A 20,113-nucleotide genomic window follows, 5' to 3' on the forward strand; every position below is an offset into this window, starting at 1 on the left:
GAGAGTGCCATCCTCCATAGCGACATTGTGTCACAACAAAGTGTAAATCTGAAATTTCCCAAACAAATATTTTCTGATACCAAATACAGTTTTTCTTTCCTACTATATAGAGCAGGGGATAAACAACATAGATTTTAAATCTTTTAGCTACATTGAACCACGAAGCGTCTCTTCCTTAAACTCGAAAATCGATATAATTCTCGAGTCAGTACACGACTCTATACCCAGATTCATTTTTGTCCAAGCCTCCTAATTAATTTTAGTAAGTTAATTCCACTTATCGAAGCATTACTTCAGTAACGGAATCGTAAAGAAACGAGAAGTTATTATTCCTCTATCATTCCCGATGGCACGCCATCGTCCGAAAATATTTCACCGAGCTAGCAAAGTCAATTGCGCGAGCAGTCGTCTAACTTTAATCAAAGCACATCCTAAATCAAGTTACCAAAAAATAAACGACAGAAACGTTTCGATACCCGTCGCACGAGAGCGATACGAACTGACACTCTTGTTGCAGTGGAATTCCGCGCGAAAAGCCGCGCGACGCTTCCTCTCGCTCCAATTGTATACAATCGGTAGAATCGTTCTCCAGAGATTTATATTCGCGACGTCGAGATCGGGGAAGGGGCGGATAGAGGTCGGAACGATCTCGTTGCAAAATATTTTCAAGCTCAAAGGAAATGCGGCGAGCCGCTATAATACCGGTAACTCGTTTCTCTTCCAATGAACATTTGTCTGTTAATGGGCGTCGGGTCCGCGCCTTTATGACTAGTTTGTAAGCATTCTGCGGGTAGCCTTTGTCAACCGAACCTCGTTGTCCGTGTCCGCGAGCATGGATTTTCCGCGTGTTCTTCAGCGTGGTAGAATTCACCCGGGGAAAAAGTCTTTCAACTGGGAACGTAATATCTCGAGCCGTTTAAAAGGTCGATCCGTTGCCTCGCGGTGTTTTGTGAATCTCCTCCGCGTGTTGCTCTACTCGTTCTGTTTTATTTCGCGTGTACATTTCGCTCGACGCACACTGTCTTCAAAGAGTTAAAAATACCGCTGGTAAAGTTTACGACAACATCTTAGAAACCATGGGAATCTTAACGACGCGCCCGATTCGGATAATGAGCGCGCAAGAGCTCAGTTCCCTATTTTTACCAATATTCGATTGAAACATTTTTTCTTTCATCATAATTTTACGGGCGATTTTTATTTTGAAATAACGTAGAGCCATGTTTGTAAAATCGCTCAGAAAGCTGCGCAACCAGCAACGTTTACCTTTGGCGAGATCGAAATCGCGATAGAGTTGAGTGACACGTATACATATTCGAATTGGGTTCCGGCCGCAGGAAATAGCATCAGATAATACGTCGTGTCATCCGCAGAGATCGTTCGCAGTTTTGCGAAACTCCCGTCGCTGTCAATTATTATCGATTACATTGCAGGTCGGTAATTGAATTCCTCGAATAATGACATGGTCGACAGTTGTGTTCCTCCAACAAACTTTCATTGTCCCGCGGGAATTGCTCTGATAAAATTCTGACAGCGTTTAAATAACTGTTCGAACGCAGTTTTAGATTACGTCTATTTTAGATGAATCTTCGGATCTGAAGAAATGCTCTCATCCTAATTTAGGAAATACTTATAATACTTGTTACTTTTCACAAGACTCTCTTTAATCCCATTTTGTTTGGTTCAAAATGGTGCAGAATTTTGTCCAGGGCGATTCAATACTTGAATAATGCAGAGTTCCACGTACTTTCGACAGGAAAGCTGAGAATTTATTACATTCAGCGTACTTTGTTTGCAAAATCCCGAAAAACCGCTGCCAAATGAATATGAAAATTAAGCTGTGACGATACTCCCCCCTAGCATACCGGGTGTCCTATAATTCATGGTACCGAGATCCCTCGTCTAGAAGAATTACTTCGAAACGTACACTTCTAACGCTACATCGGCTTACGACAGACACCGAAAGCACATTCGTCATGGTTGTTCCACGGACCTCTCCAAGTGTCTACTCGCACGTAAAACGGTTTCGTGTGCTTCGACCTGTAATACCAGACACCCCAGCCCGATGCACAGTCGCCAACTTCCGCGTACAATTAATTCCAGCGTAGAAATGTTAATTTTCGCCCGGTAAATATGCATATTTCATGTCTCCGCGATGCACCACTTCATACATTTTCGAGCGCGCCGCAATACAGCCGCGGTAGATCATGCGGAATTCCCGCGTTCCTAGTTCATCGCGTTGCCGACTTCTAGCGGCGAAGTTACGTTTATCTAAATTCGAAAAGCATCGCGCGTCTTTGTTCTCACGCCGATAAGACGAACGAACGCATCTTCCTAACCGTCCACGTTGACCTAAGCGCTGATTCAGAGCTGTTGCTATGACTATATAGATTGATAATGCTGGGGAATCATTTGTCGCGATTATCACGTACGCTTGGTAAACTAATTGATTTGGGGTTTGTAACAAAAGGCAATGCAAGGAGTAAAATTTACTATATCTTTCCATTCTAGGGTTTTTAGTTTTAGTTTAGTTTAGTTTATAGTTTTGAAATTCGTTAATTTTTAATTGTTATCGCGTCAATTTTAATTCGGAATCTGAAGAAACGCAAATTTCATATAGATTTATTCCAGCCTATTTTGCAATCTTTAACACACTGCATCACAAGGAATTACTTACATATCAATAAGTCTTAGAACGAATCGAGAAACTACCACTCACTTGTTTTTGAACGGCCATCCATCCACGGTGTTAGACTCGGAATCACTTCCCTTCTTCTGGTTCGCACAACCCCTTTCTTCGCCTTTACAATTTACGTTCGACATTGCGTGTTCGCGACCGTTATCAGTCTTGTTCGCTAGCACCACTGCGTCTACCTACGGACAGCGAAATCGTACAATTTTATACGGCATTATCTTATCGGTATCGATAAAGGCCCTGACGTTCGGTATCGATTGTATACCTCGCGTGTTTGTTGGCGAAAGATATTTACGTTTAGTGTTGGTGCAGAGAAAAGACATACGTCCGAAATAACGCGAAACGACGCAACCGTAGAAGATAAATTTGGAATAGAATTTAATTATGCTACGAAGATAACTAGCTTTCGTCAAAGTGAATGCTTTCACTTTGGGATTAAAGTTTCCATTGCGTCGAGCTGTTTCGAAACCAAATCTGAGTCACGCGACGAAGTAGAATTTTGTAAGCTTTGCCGAGGAAACAATCTGCACGAGTGTAGTCACTGCAGACTGAAGTTTCGTGTATGACGTTAAAGACACTGCCTTCGGATTTTAGATATTTACGCAGACTCGAAAATATTAATGATAAAATCAGTATTACTTTGTGGAGAATAATATTGGTGCCAATGCAAGCGGTTGTCTGGACGACCATATCAAAGCGACAATAGCATGTAAATTTTGTAAAGAGTCTTGACGTTATCTGCCTATCAATAGCGTGTCTCTAGCGATCTGGTATGATCACAATATCGTTGCACCTCCACAATAACCTGCTCGAACGCTTCGTGACATGAACGACATTTCAATATCTCCTAGAAATTTCCTTTCAACGTCGAGCGCATTAAAATGTAAAAAGAATCATCTATGCAAGTGACTTCTCTGCTAACGAGATCGGTGACACTTTATATACTATTCAGCAAAGTATCGAATTAACAGTGTTATCGAATAATCACATTCAAACTAGTTCGATTGATAGAGATTATTAAATAATCATACCCAGATTAAACGTGATTATTTTAAGATGTATTATATATCGACTAGAATAACTATACTTGGATTAACAGTATATTAAGAATGTCCGATATACAGATTCTGTACGCCCTCGAGTTAGTCGAAATTAGCAATTCGCGGACCGATTACACTCCCTGGTACTGCATTTTACGCGATTTCTTGCCTCAGAAAACGCGCCCTTTCCCGAACATCTGGATCGAAACGATGGCTCGTTATTATTCGGATCACTCGGCGCTCGAGTGGTCCGCATGGTTTTTAAATAATAAGAAAACCGCCGGAAGTCAGCAGTATTTTACGCGGGCGATCGTCCCTGTGGATAATGCCGACAAGATTTATCTACACGGGGCTTCCGCTCCTCTTTATTCCACCCCCGTAACCTCTGAACCCGCGCGACGGTCAAGGAAAGACCGGATTATCATAATACGCACAATTCATTCGCGGTAATGTTCGAAATAATTTATGAAAATCCGCGTGAGCCTCAGGAATCCCCGCGTCTTGCGAAACATTTTTATCATCTACGATAGGAATAGCTTTTGTTCGGTCATCGACGGTCGGTGACACGCGCTCAACGATTTATCATCACGGTTTTTTCTCCGCTGTTTGTCTACCAAGCATTGCTCGCGCGAAGACCAGAAGTCGTGACGTACTTTCCTCGCATGTCGCGTGAATCATTACTCATCCGCGATCGTAGATCTTGGACGCGTATATCAGAAATCAGATCGGGCAACCTTCTTCCTTCTTATCGCAATATTTGTTACGGTGTTGCGCGAGTCGCAGCATTTGTGTCTCGCGAGATAACAAACGATGATTACCTTTCACAGTTCAAACGGTTTTAACAGCGAGGGTAACGTCTAATGCCCTCGACTATACCGTGTTACTAGTCCGAGGACGTGTATTTTCACACGTATATAGTTGAATAAAAACGAAATGCTTTGATTACGAGGAATAGTCATCCGTTGTCAATTATCTGTCGAGTATCGTCAACGGACTTCACACAAGATGTTTTTTCGTAATAGTGTCATTGTCTTTTCTTAATACTTAACATTGTTGTAACAATGTTAGTTTTATCAATTGTTGAACTACAATTAGAATCTTTCTTTCTGAGCCAAGGCCTCCGTGATTCAAAAACGTTATAAACTTATCCCTAATTGCAATCAATTTGAATCACGAGACATCTCCGGTTAACATCGTTAATGCACTAATGCAGTATGACGAATCGTTTCCTTTAGCTGCACCCACCCCAGTTGGATTCGATTAGCATGCATTTCAAAATCAACCACTTTATCGCCAAGTGCTTTTTTCTCCCCCTCCCCATCCTCAGTCGTGAATGTTGCTCGCGGACTAATTGTGTTTCTGCGCGAGAAAGTTGATGTCGCAAACTAATTAAAGTTCCTCTTCCTCTTTCGTTCGTTTGCAGACTTACAACATGGACGCCCAAGTTGGAGAGTCTTCGGCATGTGCCACGGCGCTACTCTGCGGAGTTAAAGCCAATTACGAGACTGTTGGCCTGGACTCCTCTGCACGCTTCGAGAACTGTTATTCCAGTTTTGATGCCCGTGTACCGTCTCTTATCAATTGGGCGCAGGACCAGGGTAAGTAAATATACGCGTTTGCGGACATCCAGGACTAATACAAACGATTATGTGCGATCGATTCCCCGTTGGCTCCGTTCGATTAGAACTTAATTGCGGACGTCGCTCCGGTGACAATCGCCACTCCACTTCCTCCTCACCTCTGTGCCGGTGCATTTTGTCACGCGTTTCGTTCTATTTCGGGATTTAATTAGCCTCGTCATCAGCTAGGGAGAAATAATCTTCTCGAAATGGATTCAGTAAGCTCTAATAAGCTCTTCTAAAAATATTACTCAACTCGAATTTACTTCTAAAGAGGAATGTAAATAAATATTAATGGACTGGTTACTTCGATCGATAACTTCGATCGTTATCGTTTCACGGTATATTTTGGTTAAAATGAGATGAACTTTTTATTCCAAAATATCTTTTTTCATTTCCATATTATTGGAAGGATTAATGCCCGATGCTTCAACGCGTTATTTCCATTTCCTTTTTAATTAAAAATCCCTTGCTTGGATTAAATAACATTGTGATCCAATGAATATCAGCGTCAGTAGCGTTTTAATTAAAAGTATAAAACGTACAAGTTTCCATTTCAGCACTGACACGCTACAAATGTCTGTCCCGTTTGTTTACCGCTGCATTACGATTCGTACAGCGCCAAACATTATATTTTACAATTTAAAAAGTATATGAAATATCAAGTTTGGCACGGTTTTCTATCGTAAACAAGAAAATAAATCTGCTTCAGTAAATCTCTGAAAATATATTCACGTTCCATGTAAGATGTGAATGTAATTTCGATGATAACGTATATTCTGAAAGTATTATCACGAGAGCGCGGTACCACTACACGATCGTAAAATTCAAATGCCAGTGTACAGTTTCTCCGCGCGGAATACTCTCAGGCTGGAAAGCAAAATTTCGGCCATGAAAATCATAGAAAATTCAGCCACAGCTAGGGATCGATTTTACAATAACGAAAAATTGGTAAAAAATTCAGCCGTTTAAAGGAAAGGTTGAGAAACACTGCGACACCCCGAGCGTCGTGATTCGAAAATAGAAGGGTGAAAATTATTCTAATTACGGGTCGAAGCGAAATTGAACTCCGCGAGCGTAGCTACCAGGGAACGTTATTTTAACACCTTCATTGAAATTCTTCCGAGATTGCGGGGTTCGTTCCCAACCCTCGCCACCGGTTTCGATATCTATCGAAATCATCGGGTATCGGTGTAACCTGCGGCTCCCACTAGGGAGGCGCAGTTATAAACTGGGTCTCATTAGAACGGTATCGAGCAATTAACAGAATTTCTCTGGCGCGCATGCACGGTTATTAGGGTGGGTGGTCGTTCAGGGGTTGGTGGCAACGTGTGCAGGGCGTTTCATCCCGCACGATCCCGGGTTGTTGTCACCTGCGTGAGGCAATAGGATTTTTACCGAGTGTCGATTTTCCATTTTCCATACGCGGGAGTCGACTATACAGCCATATAAACGCTACTAAATTCAATTTGAAAAAGGAGCTCGGAGGGTCTGGGGCTGCGTGCAATGGAGATGTTTATTCAACCCACGGATACGATCGTAAATAAGGACTTTCCACCAGCTTTATTACACCGTGTCGTCAGCGTATACCAAGAATTTCCACGGGACTGTTCGACGATTTCAATTTCCGATAGACACGTACGATTGGGACGACACTTCTGCCGCTGGATGTATCATCGACCCGTCGAGGGGTTTTAATTATGTAACCAAGTTAACGGAGTATGTTTACACGGCGAAAAACGCTTTACCGCTGCAGCAGTATATTGTATTTGGATGCAACAGCGTCGCGTGAAATCAATTTGAGGGGTAACGTGGTCGTACGTGGGCTTTTGAATTTATATTTAACGAAAAATTGCCAAAATCAAGTTTTTTTATTTATGATTGATATTAATATCATCTATTATGTATTGTATCTTTCATCAAGATTAAACTGGTTAATGAAATTGGGTAATTGATACGAACACGAAGAATTATTTTCCGAATATAGGTCAATGATTCATGGGTACATTTAACTTTCCTGTAGGCGGTAACGTTAATAACTTTGATATTATCAGTGCGCGATTTAATAACGGAATCCACGCGAATTGGATGTCAATCGAATGTATCTAATTAACGACGGTATCGACTAGCGTTTGAAATGAAACAGTTTTAAATTAAATTAACAATTATAACTAGAGCCATCTGAGACAGCTAACGACGCTAATTGATGAAACACTTTCCGATAAATATAAATCGACTCTTCAGACATCTCGAGAAACACCCAAGTTCTCGTAACCCGCCCTGAGCAACAACCTACAATTAAAATATCCCTTCGGTGGATGTATCCAACGCGAAGCTTTCAACACAAAGTTCAAGAGGCCTCTAATCATCGGTGCGCTAGTTGGCAAATTGAAAAAGTGAGTGCCCTCGAGAAATTCATATCCCGCGTACCAAAAACGCATCCTTGTAAATCAGTTTGAATAGGCAACAACCGATAAAACTCCATTTAACCGAGTGAACTCGAAAATAACTCGCCGGGAAGCCACTCGCCCCTGAACCAGCCGCCGCGTAAATAATAGGTTCTATGTACCATGTAACAACACTGTTATGTAGATCGAGAACAGCAATAAACAACGACGCACACAGCCAAGACTGTACATCTGGCCGCGCTACGTCGCGAGCTTGAAAGCGTAAGCTGCCTTACCTCGATCATTAAGATGAATTGCCTGCTTGATTAATCGCTCGCCGTTTGCCGTTGACGTGCTGCGCGTCGCGAACTTGCACAGTCACCCTTTCTGCTCCCTTTATCGATGCAATCGACAATTGACAATTATTGTGCGACCGTTCGATGCTTACATGATGTCAAATTTGGAGAGTGGAGGAGGAAATGTGGGAATTTACCCTTGGAAGATAACCTAGTGTCCTCGAGTTCGCGAAGAGTTCTCAAGATGTGGCTATTAGGATTCAGTTAAAGATCTAATTAAAGTAGATTGGAAATTGTATCACGGCACTCGTAATTAAAATATCGGTAGATTTTCAATATTTAAATAGAATTATTGACAAATTTGAAATTGACCATATTCTCGAAGGTAAACAGAATATTTGCGCATAGAATATTTGCGGTACGTCCTTTTGGCGGTGAACAGTCTATATGATAAACAATATATAATATGTAACCGCGAATTCACCGGGTTTGGCAACGTTTGTGAAGGTTTATACCGGCGGCTGCATGGCACGTTTAGGGCATGGAATCGAAGCCAAATATCATACGGATATTTGCAATCGATACGTCCGTTTGGTTTCCATGAATGGAAATATCGAATCCATTATCGCTATTTCCCTACACCAAGAAATAATTTCCTTCTTGTGAATATCAATAAAACCACTCCAATCTTAACATAGACATAGTTTTAATATTCCCAACGACGTGTTTTACGGTCGGTGAAATTTTACCGTGATTGAAACGACTATCGTGTGCAAAAAACGCAATTATCAAGCGGAACAGAACAAGCCACTCGTTTCCCGAGGAAAGTTAGATTACCGTGTCATCGAGATTTCGTTAATTAGTCCACATTCGAGTACTATGTCGGGTCGATGGCATGCCTTTGTGAAAGTCCGAGTGCGACGGGCCCCGACAAATAATTATTACGAAATTAATTGAATCTATTATGCATTCGTTAAACGGAATATCGATTTACGTTGAACTTTCATTTCCACGAACGGACAGCATAGGGAAAGGGGAGGATTTTCCAAGAGAAGTTTCGCGGCATTCAGAGACGGATTTAGCTCTCTGCATATCCATGTTCGATCTGAAATTTGCAAATTCATCCGTCGAGTTTCCGACGACGAAGACAGTCGACGAATGAACTTTATCCGATGACGACTAACTCCGACCCCCCCGCTGATCAATAATTCATTCGCATCATCGCAAGTCACGTCGACGGCGAACGATTCCCAGCGAGTCGACGGGGATATCTCGACAGAATATTTCGCGAATCCTAGATTCAATCTCGCCAGTAAGTTGCGCCTCTGCGAAATTTCCGTCGCAGCTTATCCTTCGCGGTTCACCACGGCTAGTCTTTCGACGAAGTCGAACCCACCTTCGGGTTGTATCTTCTGTCGTCGCGGGTTCGCTCCCGGGGGACCTCTCCCGCCGTAATGCACCCAGTAAGAAAATTGAAAAAGCTCTTTACAGTCGCTCGAAAACCGCTCGAGTTCGAATTTCTGTCATTTTCGCGGGAACAGCGATCCGCGGAAGAGAAACTTGTTCATGTCTTCTCAAAAAATAATTCTTCACGAAATTATAGAGCTACGAATTTCACGGTTCTTTTTTCGAGTTAATTATAAAGTGATCGCTTAATTTCGTCAACGAGCGTATCTTTCGAGAAATGGTTTTACACGCAACGCGTGGGAAGGGAAGAGATCGAATGGAAAACGTGAGAAGGCAAAAAGCATCGACGAAAGGGAGCTTAATGGAAAGCCTAGATACGTCATGTGATTCTAAATGAGATTGCCGCGCGAACCGTGGCTGGGAAACCGACTCCCGTGCTTTATTGCCGCAATATTTTCTAGCGGAAACGTTGACGCGGTGGAAATATTGGGTTAAATGGAAAAGTCCCTGCGTTTTGCTTCGCGAAAGGGCTGTATCCGTTTAAGAATAAGCATCTATTTAATTAAGTAAACTTCGCCTAGACTCCAATGAAGAACACCGTTGAAATTTCTTCTCGAGCAACGGAGAAACTCCCGTGTATTATTACCGCCATAACTATTTCTGATAAGATCTCGCGATACCGTGTACTTTTTCTGTTCTACAGAAATCGTGGAATTTATTTCGCGAGGCAAAAAGAATTACTCGAGTCCGACACGAAAATTCCTACCTCCCCCGAAAAATCTAGCTCGAGATAGGGAACTCGAATGGAAGATCCGGCGGCCGACGATGTATCCCAGAGCGAAATGCGGAGTGGGAGCTCATTTCCGGAAGTCGAAGTATGTTCGACAAAGCTCTTTCTTCCCTTCGCGTTTCGCCTTCGTCCTTTATCGCCCGTCGTGCAAATCTCCGAAATATGTATTATCTCGGATCTGAAAGGGTGTCTGTACAACGAAATTGTTTCTTCTCGCATCCGCTCCCTCTCTGGTCAGGTAACGCACGTCAGAGGCAGTTCTGAAATTTTCCTTTCCGAGGAGTGTCGATAAAATACACCTTCCAACCTTAATAGTTCTTTTTTCTTTTTTAATTAACCGAGATGAATGAATCATTTAATTTTCCATAGTTTTGGATAATGAATATACATATCAGAAAAGTCTGAAATTTGTTAAAAAGGGGTGTTGCAATTGGCTCCTTGCACCCCCTTGGGTGCGCCACCGAACGCATACGCTTCTTTTTGTACGCGGCGCGCCGTTAGCTCTCGCGAATTTCCACCCAACGAAATTCCCTCGTTGTTTTATTTTAATTTACATGCAAACATCCGGCCCCTCCACTGTTTATATGTAAATTACGTTTTATCTTATCGCCATCGCGACGCGGAGTGGCATTTTTAAAGTGCCCTCCTGCGCGATTCTTTTTTTTTTCCCTCGCGGGCGAAAATATGGTCCTGCGCGGAGGAATGATGTTTGTATCGCTTCTCCCCAGTATTTTCTCCTTTAAATTGCAGTTTCCCGAAATGCAAGAAAGGAAGGAAACGATTAGCGCAAGCGATAGCTTGTTTTAATCGAACTCGTTAGTATCGCGAGACAATCGTGTATAGTAAGTTCGAGCAGAATCTTTCTTTAAAATGTATTCTTTATAATACAGCTACTGGTAATATAAATTTCAATTCCAGCCAACTAACGCTTGCGATAATTAATGTACCTAAATGTAATCTCGTTTCGTCGTGCTCTGTTAATTCTGGTTTAAAAATAAGCGGTCTGTGAAGCACGCTTCGCTGCGCGCAATGTTAATTATACAACAATTTCACAATTCCTTTTCAACGCCGCAGCGGTATCGTATCATTAATCGCGTATGAATAAACGTACACAGCCCTTTGTATAGTTTCAAAATTTTTTATTTAAACGAACCAGCTAGCGAATGAGTAAAGGCAGGTTTCAAACGTGTTCAGAATTATTATTAGAATTTAACAGAATACTAAAACTGCGTTTCCACGTATGTTGTCTCTTCAATTTGATGAAACCCTGGTCATAAAATAAAACGCGTGAATGGGTCTAGAATTCCCGGTGGAATTAATTCGAGGCGTTTGCCCGTTAGCTCGCGCAACTCGCTTGAATTTAAGAAACGTAATGATAATTGAAGAAACGGGAGACGGAAATTGCTAACGCGGAAAGAAACGAGCGTTTCCGTAACGTTCAGATTACAAAAACGAAAAACGAGGCTATCCCCTCCCGAGCAAATTGAGTTGCCAGCGAATGCGGATCAAAAAAAATCCGGAGCGTTAGCGTCTGCTAAACGACGGTACCTTCCTCGATGGTTCCTTCGAAAATTTCTCCGTTTCTCGCGAGCTCGGATAAATAAATTTCGAAAACAGTTATCTCCCAACGTTCGAATAAAATTCTCTTGCAGGGTTATAGACCGACATTACAGAGCCAAAGTGGAAATCATTTTCGTAAAACGACATATTGTGCCAGTTTGGCTACACGGAATCGATCCCAGTCGATTCAGTTCCACGGGAGCAAACGCCAACGCTTTGTTCGACATTCGACTATGAACTTTTGATTCTCTACACACGAGTGCTAGGTATCGAGTTTGGTTAGCAACTATCGGTTTCTTGATTTAATTGCATGTCGCTGTGTTGCGAATATCTGTTCTTGACGGAACTTAGCCGCGACCTGGAAATGAGAACTTGGTGGAAGCCGAACACGGATCGATCGGTGGAAAGGCTTTTGATAACAGGTTTAGATATCGGTGGTTAGCGACTATTGCTTTCGTTGGATGAAAATTATGTAATCGATACATTTAGAATCTCAACATTTTACCAAGTTTAATACCTATTCAGATCTACTTAGGATTGATTAGAGATAAAAATGAAATGAAATAATTCTAATACGATAAAGTTAGATTCCAGAAGCGAATTTCTAAGTTACCTCGCGACTTGAATCCCGCTCCTCCAAATAGCCGCTAATCGACCTGCCACTCACAGGTCACATCTGTTCGTTATGCTAAATGATAATTGAAGGTCCAGATGCCAAGATCAAAGGATCGCGAGCGGTGCTTTGATGAAGGATCGTGTATCGATGCAACTCGAACCGATTAGCATCCGGTAGTTCTAACGTCGGCCCACTTAACGTAATTGCTAATCCTCCAAGAACATAGATCTCCACGTGCCAGCCTAATCTGTTAACCCATCTGCGGAGGCGGAGACTTTCGTCTTACCGCAGCTCAGAACATCCGACGAACATCCCCCTTAATTAAAATACAATTCGGAATGAGGAAAGTACCCTCAATTGTGGTCAGTTTCATTATGGGATAGAATCTGTCGTGAATTATACTAAATTCCTGGGTTTTGAGGACAATTCTGTAGAATTTAAGAATAAAGGAGCAACACGTTGTGAATTTTCTAAAAGTACTGATCCTCTTCCAAGTCGCTTAATAAATGCTAGCTCAATTCCGAAATACTTTTCATTGAAAAATCGTTAACTAATTTAGAAGTATAATATCTTCGCGATGCGAACAAAGTTAGAAAAGCAACGAAATACTCTTTCATCTCCATTCCGTCTGTACAGCATTAAAATCTTAATTTCATTTCGCATTCACAATTTCAAAGTGGAATTACTCATACGGCCAAATTAGAATGAGCCACGATGATACACGAAACTGTTTTTACGCATGGACGGTTACATTTACTTATATTTTCAGAAGACGAACCTTCCTATACGCGATTTTAAACCTTGAAACATTTTCGTTCGAGGATTATAAATTGTTAAACTTCACTCACAGCTTTGAATTTTCGTTTCACGTTCTACATGTTCAAACTACATATTTATGCAGTCGTATCCGCGTAAAAGAATTTTACTTATAAATGTTTATTAACTTGCGGGAAATAAATAATTTCTTTTATAAGTTGACTCACACTTCGCGCAGCTCTTTTCTTCTAAATGATGGACGACGGTAACTTTGAACGAGACGATGATGTACGCGATACACAACATCCTTTTATCTTTCCGCTTAGTTACATTCCCTCTCGATTCTTTCCGAGGCAACAATCTTTATAGTTCTCTTAAGTTTGAAGAGAAACTTCCACTCGCTTGACTATACGACTATAGATAAATGCCACTAGCTAATATTAGGAAATTTATCCTGTAACCCAGGAAAGATTGAAAAATGTAGAATGCGAAGAAAATGCTTTTTCGTTATTAGAATTCGAAAGTAAAAATTTGTCTTGGTTTTTACGCGTTCTACCTAAGGAAACGATGCAAAGTTCTACGGAAACCATTCCTCGTAAACGAACCGATTCCCTGCAAAAAATTGTTCGAGTTTGATCCAGCAATTGGATTATGCAGAGTAGCTTCTGCGGGCAAACCATTTCCCTCGGTTTGTTTCCCATTACTGTGTACACCAGTGCTGACAATGGCTGCAGTTCTTTACGTGGCTTTGTTTTCCATCTACGCGCCATTCGATATCATGGTATTTGAATTTCAGACTGTAGAACGCAACTGAAGGGAAAATTAAATAAACCTGACCTCTCCTCGTATTATAATACAAATACTATTAGCAGGTGTTAGTTTCTTAATTGGCGAAAGCGCGGTGTCATTTGGGAAATTGGAGCTCTGTTCTGCTAGAACACTCTCATAATTTAAATTTGAGAAAAACACTGGAAAATAACCTCAGACTTCTTAAAATCACATTCGACACCGTGAACGTGATTACACCAGCTAATTGATCGACCCCGAAGAATGAGTTCACGGGCGCAGAGGTTTGGAAGGGGTGTACGATAATGTCAGTCGCCGGAGACAAACGATCTGCGGCTAGGATCCAGTCGAGTGATTTACGAAACACGAGCGACGAAGGCTCGTTGTTGGTAGATTTACCGCGGTGCCGATAATCCAACTTTTCTGTCCACAGGTAAATCGACTGGACTGGTGACGACCACCAGGGTAACGCACGCGACGCCAGCAGCCCTTTACGCTCATGCATCCAGTCGTTACTGGGAGGACGACGGCAAGGTGCCACCTGCTGCACGGACCTCTTGCAAGGACATCGCGCGTCAGCTGCTCGAGGATGAGCCTGGTCGCAGCATCAACGTACGTAATTATATTCTTAATTGTCTCTGGTAGTACCGCTTTACCTTAACACGTTGATCACCATGTCACCCATATGTGGATGACACTGATTTTTACTGAAGAACTAAAAAAAATTAAGTTTGAAAGCGAAATGTCAAAGAAAATTTTCCAGTATTTTCGCTGAAATTGTAGCAGTATGAGAGTAGATACGCAAGAGAAAAGTTTTCAGTGAGACACATTGTTAGGTCACAAATATTTCAAGCAGTAATACACCCACGAACAATTTCGCGTATTCACGTGGCAGCGTACGAATTCCGTGTATCATCGTTGCCAATATATTCACTGGAAAGTAGTACGCAAAAAAAATTTTGAATTAAAGCGGTGTAAACCGGTAGACTAGGACAAAGATACGTATTCGTGTTACATGCGGTATCGACATAGTGTTCCATCTGATTCTATAGCGATCTATCGATCACGTTTCGCCTCACGTGGAACTCGACGTAATATCAGCGCAAAAAAGGACAAAGAAATTTATTGAATCGGAACGCATCGCTCGTAGTCGAGAAATTAATTTCCGCCCCGACAAAGGACCTCGAGTGGGATGAAATACTCGTAAGCGTTCGCTCCGCGAAGCACAAGTCGCGCCTAACGATTGTGCTCAAGAATTCTTGAGATTTTTTAACAATTTCCATTTCCGTCTTTCGATCAAACAGTTGAAATTGTTTCGAGTTTCGCGTCCTCACCTAGAAAATTTCCTCGTAGTCTTAAATTTAGAAATGCAAAATCAACGTCGAGACGAGACGTAAGAAATTTTGCTTGCGTTTACTGAAAACGTTTGAACGATACGATATACTTGTCAGTGTTAGACATCCCCTAGAATTGAACTGTCTATCACTTCTTAACGAAATTAAGGATTTTGTACAAGTCGAGATGTCTCAGGAGATCATCGGTGACGTTTCTCCGTTGATATAACTTGGAAAAAAAGCTCGTCTCTGAGAACGGCCACGGCTTTTGTGACGAAGCCCCATGCAAAACTTCGTACTCGTTAAAGTCTGCCCGGTCAGGAGTTCTCAAGAGTTTCCCCTCAGATAGAAGGAATTAAAGGTTCACGGAGATGACTTTCCCAACGGATCAAAGCTTTCCAATCCAGCGGGGAGATCGAACGGACAGGATGAAATTTATTTTGCGAAAGTTGATCGCGCAGAGCTTGCGTCCGTTTCTTTCGTTTCTTCTAACGTTTCTTATCTTCTGGTTCGTAACGGAGGTTCGATTATCTCTAGCAACTGGAAAGATGATTCGCTATTGATTCGTGACGACAATTGCGATTATCTATAGCTAAATACGATTTTAGAGTTTTGGGTTAATCATCCACTTCTTAGTCGATTCACACGTAAAGTCTACCCTTAGAACTCGCGCGAAGAAACCTGCGAAAGCAGATAAAAATTCGTGTTTGGATTACTCCTTACGGAAAGTGAATAAAGTCCTTTGGTTTGAAAGAGATGAGTGGCTGTAAAAATTGCAGGAATTCCACGGACTATATTTATGTAAATTCGATGCCTCTGGAAATTCAATATTATATTATGCTAAAACATAGAGTGCACGAGTTTCATTGGTATGTACGAGTTGTATTGGTTAATTGCTTGCTCGACATATAAGGATTCAGATGATTTTCAAGTGTGTACTTCATCTAACATTTTCTAAAATTGTAAAATGTTGATAGGAATTTTTAATGAAAGAAATTTCAGTGATGAAATTCAAGTTACTGTAGTAAGTAGAACCTGACACTTTCAAACACGCAGCAAACGAACATATTAAAACTTTAAATAACGATACGAAGATTTTATTGAAACGATATTATATCGTATTACCAGTTCCCTATGTAGGTTCTCGTATTCTTTAGTATTGTAATTCATTGATTTCACTTCGGTTTTAATTAACGTTATAATTATACCAGGTTTCTGCTCGAATACCTACACAATTTGATTAAATTTATTTAGCAAACTCGTATAAATTAATAATATCAGAGATAGAATTATGTATTTCTTCCATTGGATCACTCGGAATCAAATTTGTTATATTCCACTTTTTTATTCGCGTTCAGTAGACAGCTATTCTATTCGACATCAAGTGCATCTGTAAAAGATACCTTTTTCTTTTTTATGAAACACCTTAGTATACGTTTCTTCGAATATTCGCTATTGCTTCCTGAAATACACGTGACAAGATGGCACATGTCGTATTCTGCTCTACTCTTCATTCTATTGACGATTCATACGGTGAATGGGTCTGGAATAATAATTAAAAAGAATCTGTTGTGCAACTGTGTTCATGGATTTCATCGCGCGGGTTAAAATATAGAAGCGATGTAATGTAGGTCACGTGTTCACAGCCATCTTTATACGAGATTTCTGTTTCGTGCATCTGTAAAAAAAAAAGAAAATGTAAACAAAAGCTGCAATCACTGAAATGGAAAATCTCTCAACCAACAAAAAGACCGTTCCCGTTCGGCTGACTTTAAAGTTCGACAAAATTGCTTCTGGAATCACGTTCCCTGATAGAACGCGCGCTGGGCGTATGAGAACTTTCAAAAACAGTCAGCCTGAAAATGGAAACCGCGGAACAAAGAGCGCGCGATCTGAATTTACGTTAAATTTCAATGTCGTATATCTGATTTCAATATTTAACGATTAAGTTGCGCCTGTCGGATGTATTTGTTGAAAATTGTTGCACGTGTATTTATGATTATCACGATCGTTGGTTGAATTTGGTTTCGGACTCGGTGAGACGAAAAGATAATTGTACAGACATTGTTAAATTAATTCATTTTAATCTCTGTAAGCTCTGTAAGCTTTGTGTTTATTCGATAAATCATTTACGAGTGCGATTTCGGGTCATTTCGGTACATTAATAATCTACAATGTAATTGTAAATCATTCTTGTCCAACGAGTAAAAAAAAAATTAGATTTATAATCTTTTAATTCTTTAAACGTTCTACAATGACGTTCATGGATTATTATATTACATTATGATATATTAGACCTACGTAGAGCAAAAATATCAAGCTTGTAGGAACTGTAACGAGTTTTCCTATTTTAACAAGCAAGTAATTATTCTAATTCCTATAATTAAATTAAAACGTTTAATTGCTGAAGTCGCGCGAAATTAAAACTAAAACTGCTTTCCATTCTATAAGAAAGAAATAATCTGCAACGCTGTGAAACACAATGTGATTAATTTATCGCCCGTAAGTAACTTTCTGGAGTCGCTGGAGTTTCCTTCTCTTCGATATTCCCAGCGACTGTGACAGGCACAAAGAATTAGATTCGATTGGATGAACCTTGCACCGAATTTACATAAACATCTTCTCCATGCGCTTTTCAAAAGAGTCGAAGGTTAATTCCGCGGATCCCCGCCGTACCTATATATCTCCGAATGTTGGTTCCGAATGCTCGGCAATTGTTCGACTTTATTACGCGAGATCCAGCTTTATCCGTCTCGATAAAATACGCGCCAATAAAATCACGTTCGATTTCTAGGTGGTCCTCGGCGGGGGGAGGCGTCATTTCGTACCGAAAGTGATCCAGGATCCAGAGGAGCCGGATAAGGAGGGCAGACGATTGGATGGGAGGAATCTGATCGAGGAATGGTCCAGAAACCACCGGTTGCGGAGTATGTCCGCGAAATACGTCGCTAACAAGGAGCAGTTAGAGAACGTCGATCCACGAAAAGTGAACCATCTGCTGGGTAACGAACAGAAATATGTTTTTTTATTACTTTCGTCGTGACGGTGGAATTCGTTAGCGATGAATTCAAAAATGATCTCAATGGGGTGCTTATCTACGAGTGGCCATCCTCCAACCTGGGTGATTGCACGAAATGAAGATAAAATAAAATAATAAAATGAGATGAAAATTGAGAATAAGTATTGGATTGTCCAGAAAAAAGGTCTGATCGTCTTAGTGCTATGTAAATATTGACTAATTAGGATTGCACGCTGTGACGTTAGGCAATTATCGATTGTATATGATTATATTATTCATCGCATATAGTTAGCGCTTAGTTAGTTCACCCTAATGATCGGCGTAACGTTTGAATTTCGAATTACACTGAGTCTATCGATCAGAGCTGTTAATTACCTTTGAGACCGGCTACTAAGAAATGCAATTGGCTGCGTAATTAATAATCGCTGCACCCATCTCGCAACTTCAACAAGAAATTCTTCGTGGCTTCTCCGAACCCATAATAGTCAACGGTATACGATCAAAACACGTAGGGTTCGTACAAAGTGTCGTATTCGATTACTATTGTATATTTAAAAAGTTCTAACGATACGAATGCGGGTGCACGGTGGAAATATAACAAATTCATTTTGTCCATTTGATCGTTTTCACTTATCGGTCAGGGTTTTTGATGGAACCGTCGGGGAAACGGTATTCAACTGTATATCGTTTGGAAATATTCGTCGTTCGACGTTCGACGATAGAACGCGCCCAAATTCAATCGCGCAGGGAACAGAATCGATCAAAGTTAGCCCCTTGAAAGTTTCACGACTCACCATTTCACGGCGTTGGATGATTTCAGGACTGTTTTCCTATTCCCATATGGACTTCGACGTCGACCGGAACACGAATGGAAGCGGCGACCCTTCGCTGGCCGAGATGGCGATAAAGGCGCTTCGCGTGCTGGCGAAGAATCCCGAAGGATATTTCCTCTTCGTGGAAGGTACGTAGAAAAGGACGCGGACGTAGCCACTATGAAATGCACTCGGTGGAATGTTGAAATATTATTTACCGCCTAACGATGGATAACGATCCATAGTCTCAGCGTTCCGTCGGCTCGTTAAGGGGAAAACGGGACTGAGAATTTTCGCTTGAAAATATGAAAGTGTTTCGAGACGGTTGCGTTGGATCTCGACGGTTCGAAGTCTGTGATTTATCGCGGCGAACTGACTAGAATAAAGCGTCTTCGTTCGCGATGCAATCTCTTTGGCGCTGAAAACCACTTCCTCGCTTCGATTGTGACTTTTGATACGCGTATCTCATTTGCGGTTCCCGCGATTCTACAGTTTTGCCTTTCTGAATAGATCTTTTCAAAATATAGTAATATTTATACAATACGTCTCTTTAACTTTCGAACAGTCAAATAGGAACGAATGATAGTGCGAATAGGAATTCGTTCCACTATATGGATGAAGAATGAAAAGATGTTATTATTATTTTTCAACCTATTACCTCGCTACTCGAGGAGTTTGTTTCGTGTATAATAAAAAAATGTCACAGTTTAATTAACAATGCTGTTCGCAGTCATGGGTGTAACTTTGCTTTGTTCCGCTTAAAAATTTTAATCCAACAATCTCGTCGAACTCCAGACACTACACGCGCGCAGAAAATGTGAAAAAAGTCGATTCTTTCTCCTGGTACGCGTGAATTTTCTTTTGAAATAGAACCGGATCTGTCTTTGATAGAGGAAACCGGAAAAAGTGTAGTGGAATTTATGGAATTTGGTTGGTTCCCGATTTTTACGGTCGGTTCACATGAAAAACGCGTTTTTCCAATTAGCGCGGAATGTATGC

The 20,113-nt window shown here is 41.1% G+C and overlaps 1 protein-coding gene across 1 annotated transcript in view; it reads left to right on the forward strand.

Moving 5' to 3' along the window:
* The window catches only part of LOC128877712 (alkaline phosphatase-like), a 206,681-nt gene that overhangs the window by 144,252 nt on the left and 42,316 nt on the right, over positions 1-20,113 (forward strand). Inside the window, exons 3-6 of the mRNA XM_054125263.1 lie at positions 5,156-5,330; positions 14,383-14,561; positions 18,078-18,285; positions 19,123-19,263. Coding sequence (XP_053981238.1) covers positions 5,156-5,330; positions 14,383-14,561; positions 18,078-18,285; positions 19,123-19,263 — 703 coding nt within the window. The remainder of the gene's footprint in view (positions 1-5,155; positions 5,331-14,382; positions 14,562-18,077; positions 18,286-19,122; positions 19,264-20,113) is intronic.

Source organism: Hylaeus volcanicus, chromosome 5 (assembly GCF_026283585.1).
Source record: "Hylaeus volcanicus isolate JK05 chromosome 5, UHH_iyHylVolc1.0_haploid, whole genome shotgun sequence".
NCBI classification, from domain to species: Eukaryota; Metazoa; Arthropoda; class Insecta; order Hymenoptera; family Colletidae; genus Hylaeus; species Hylaeus volcanicus.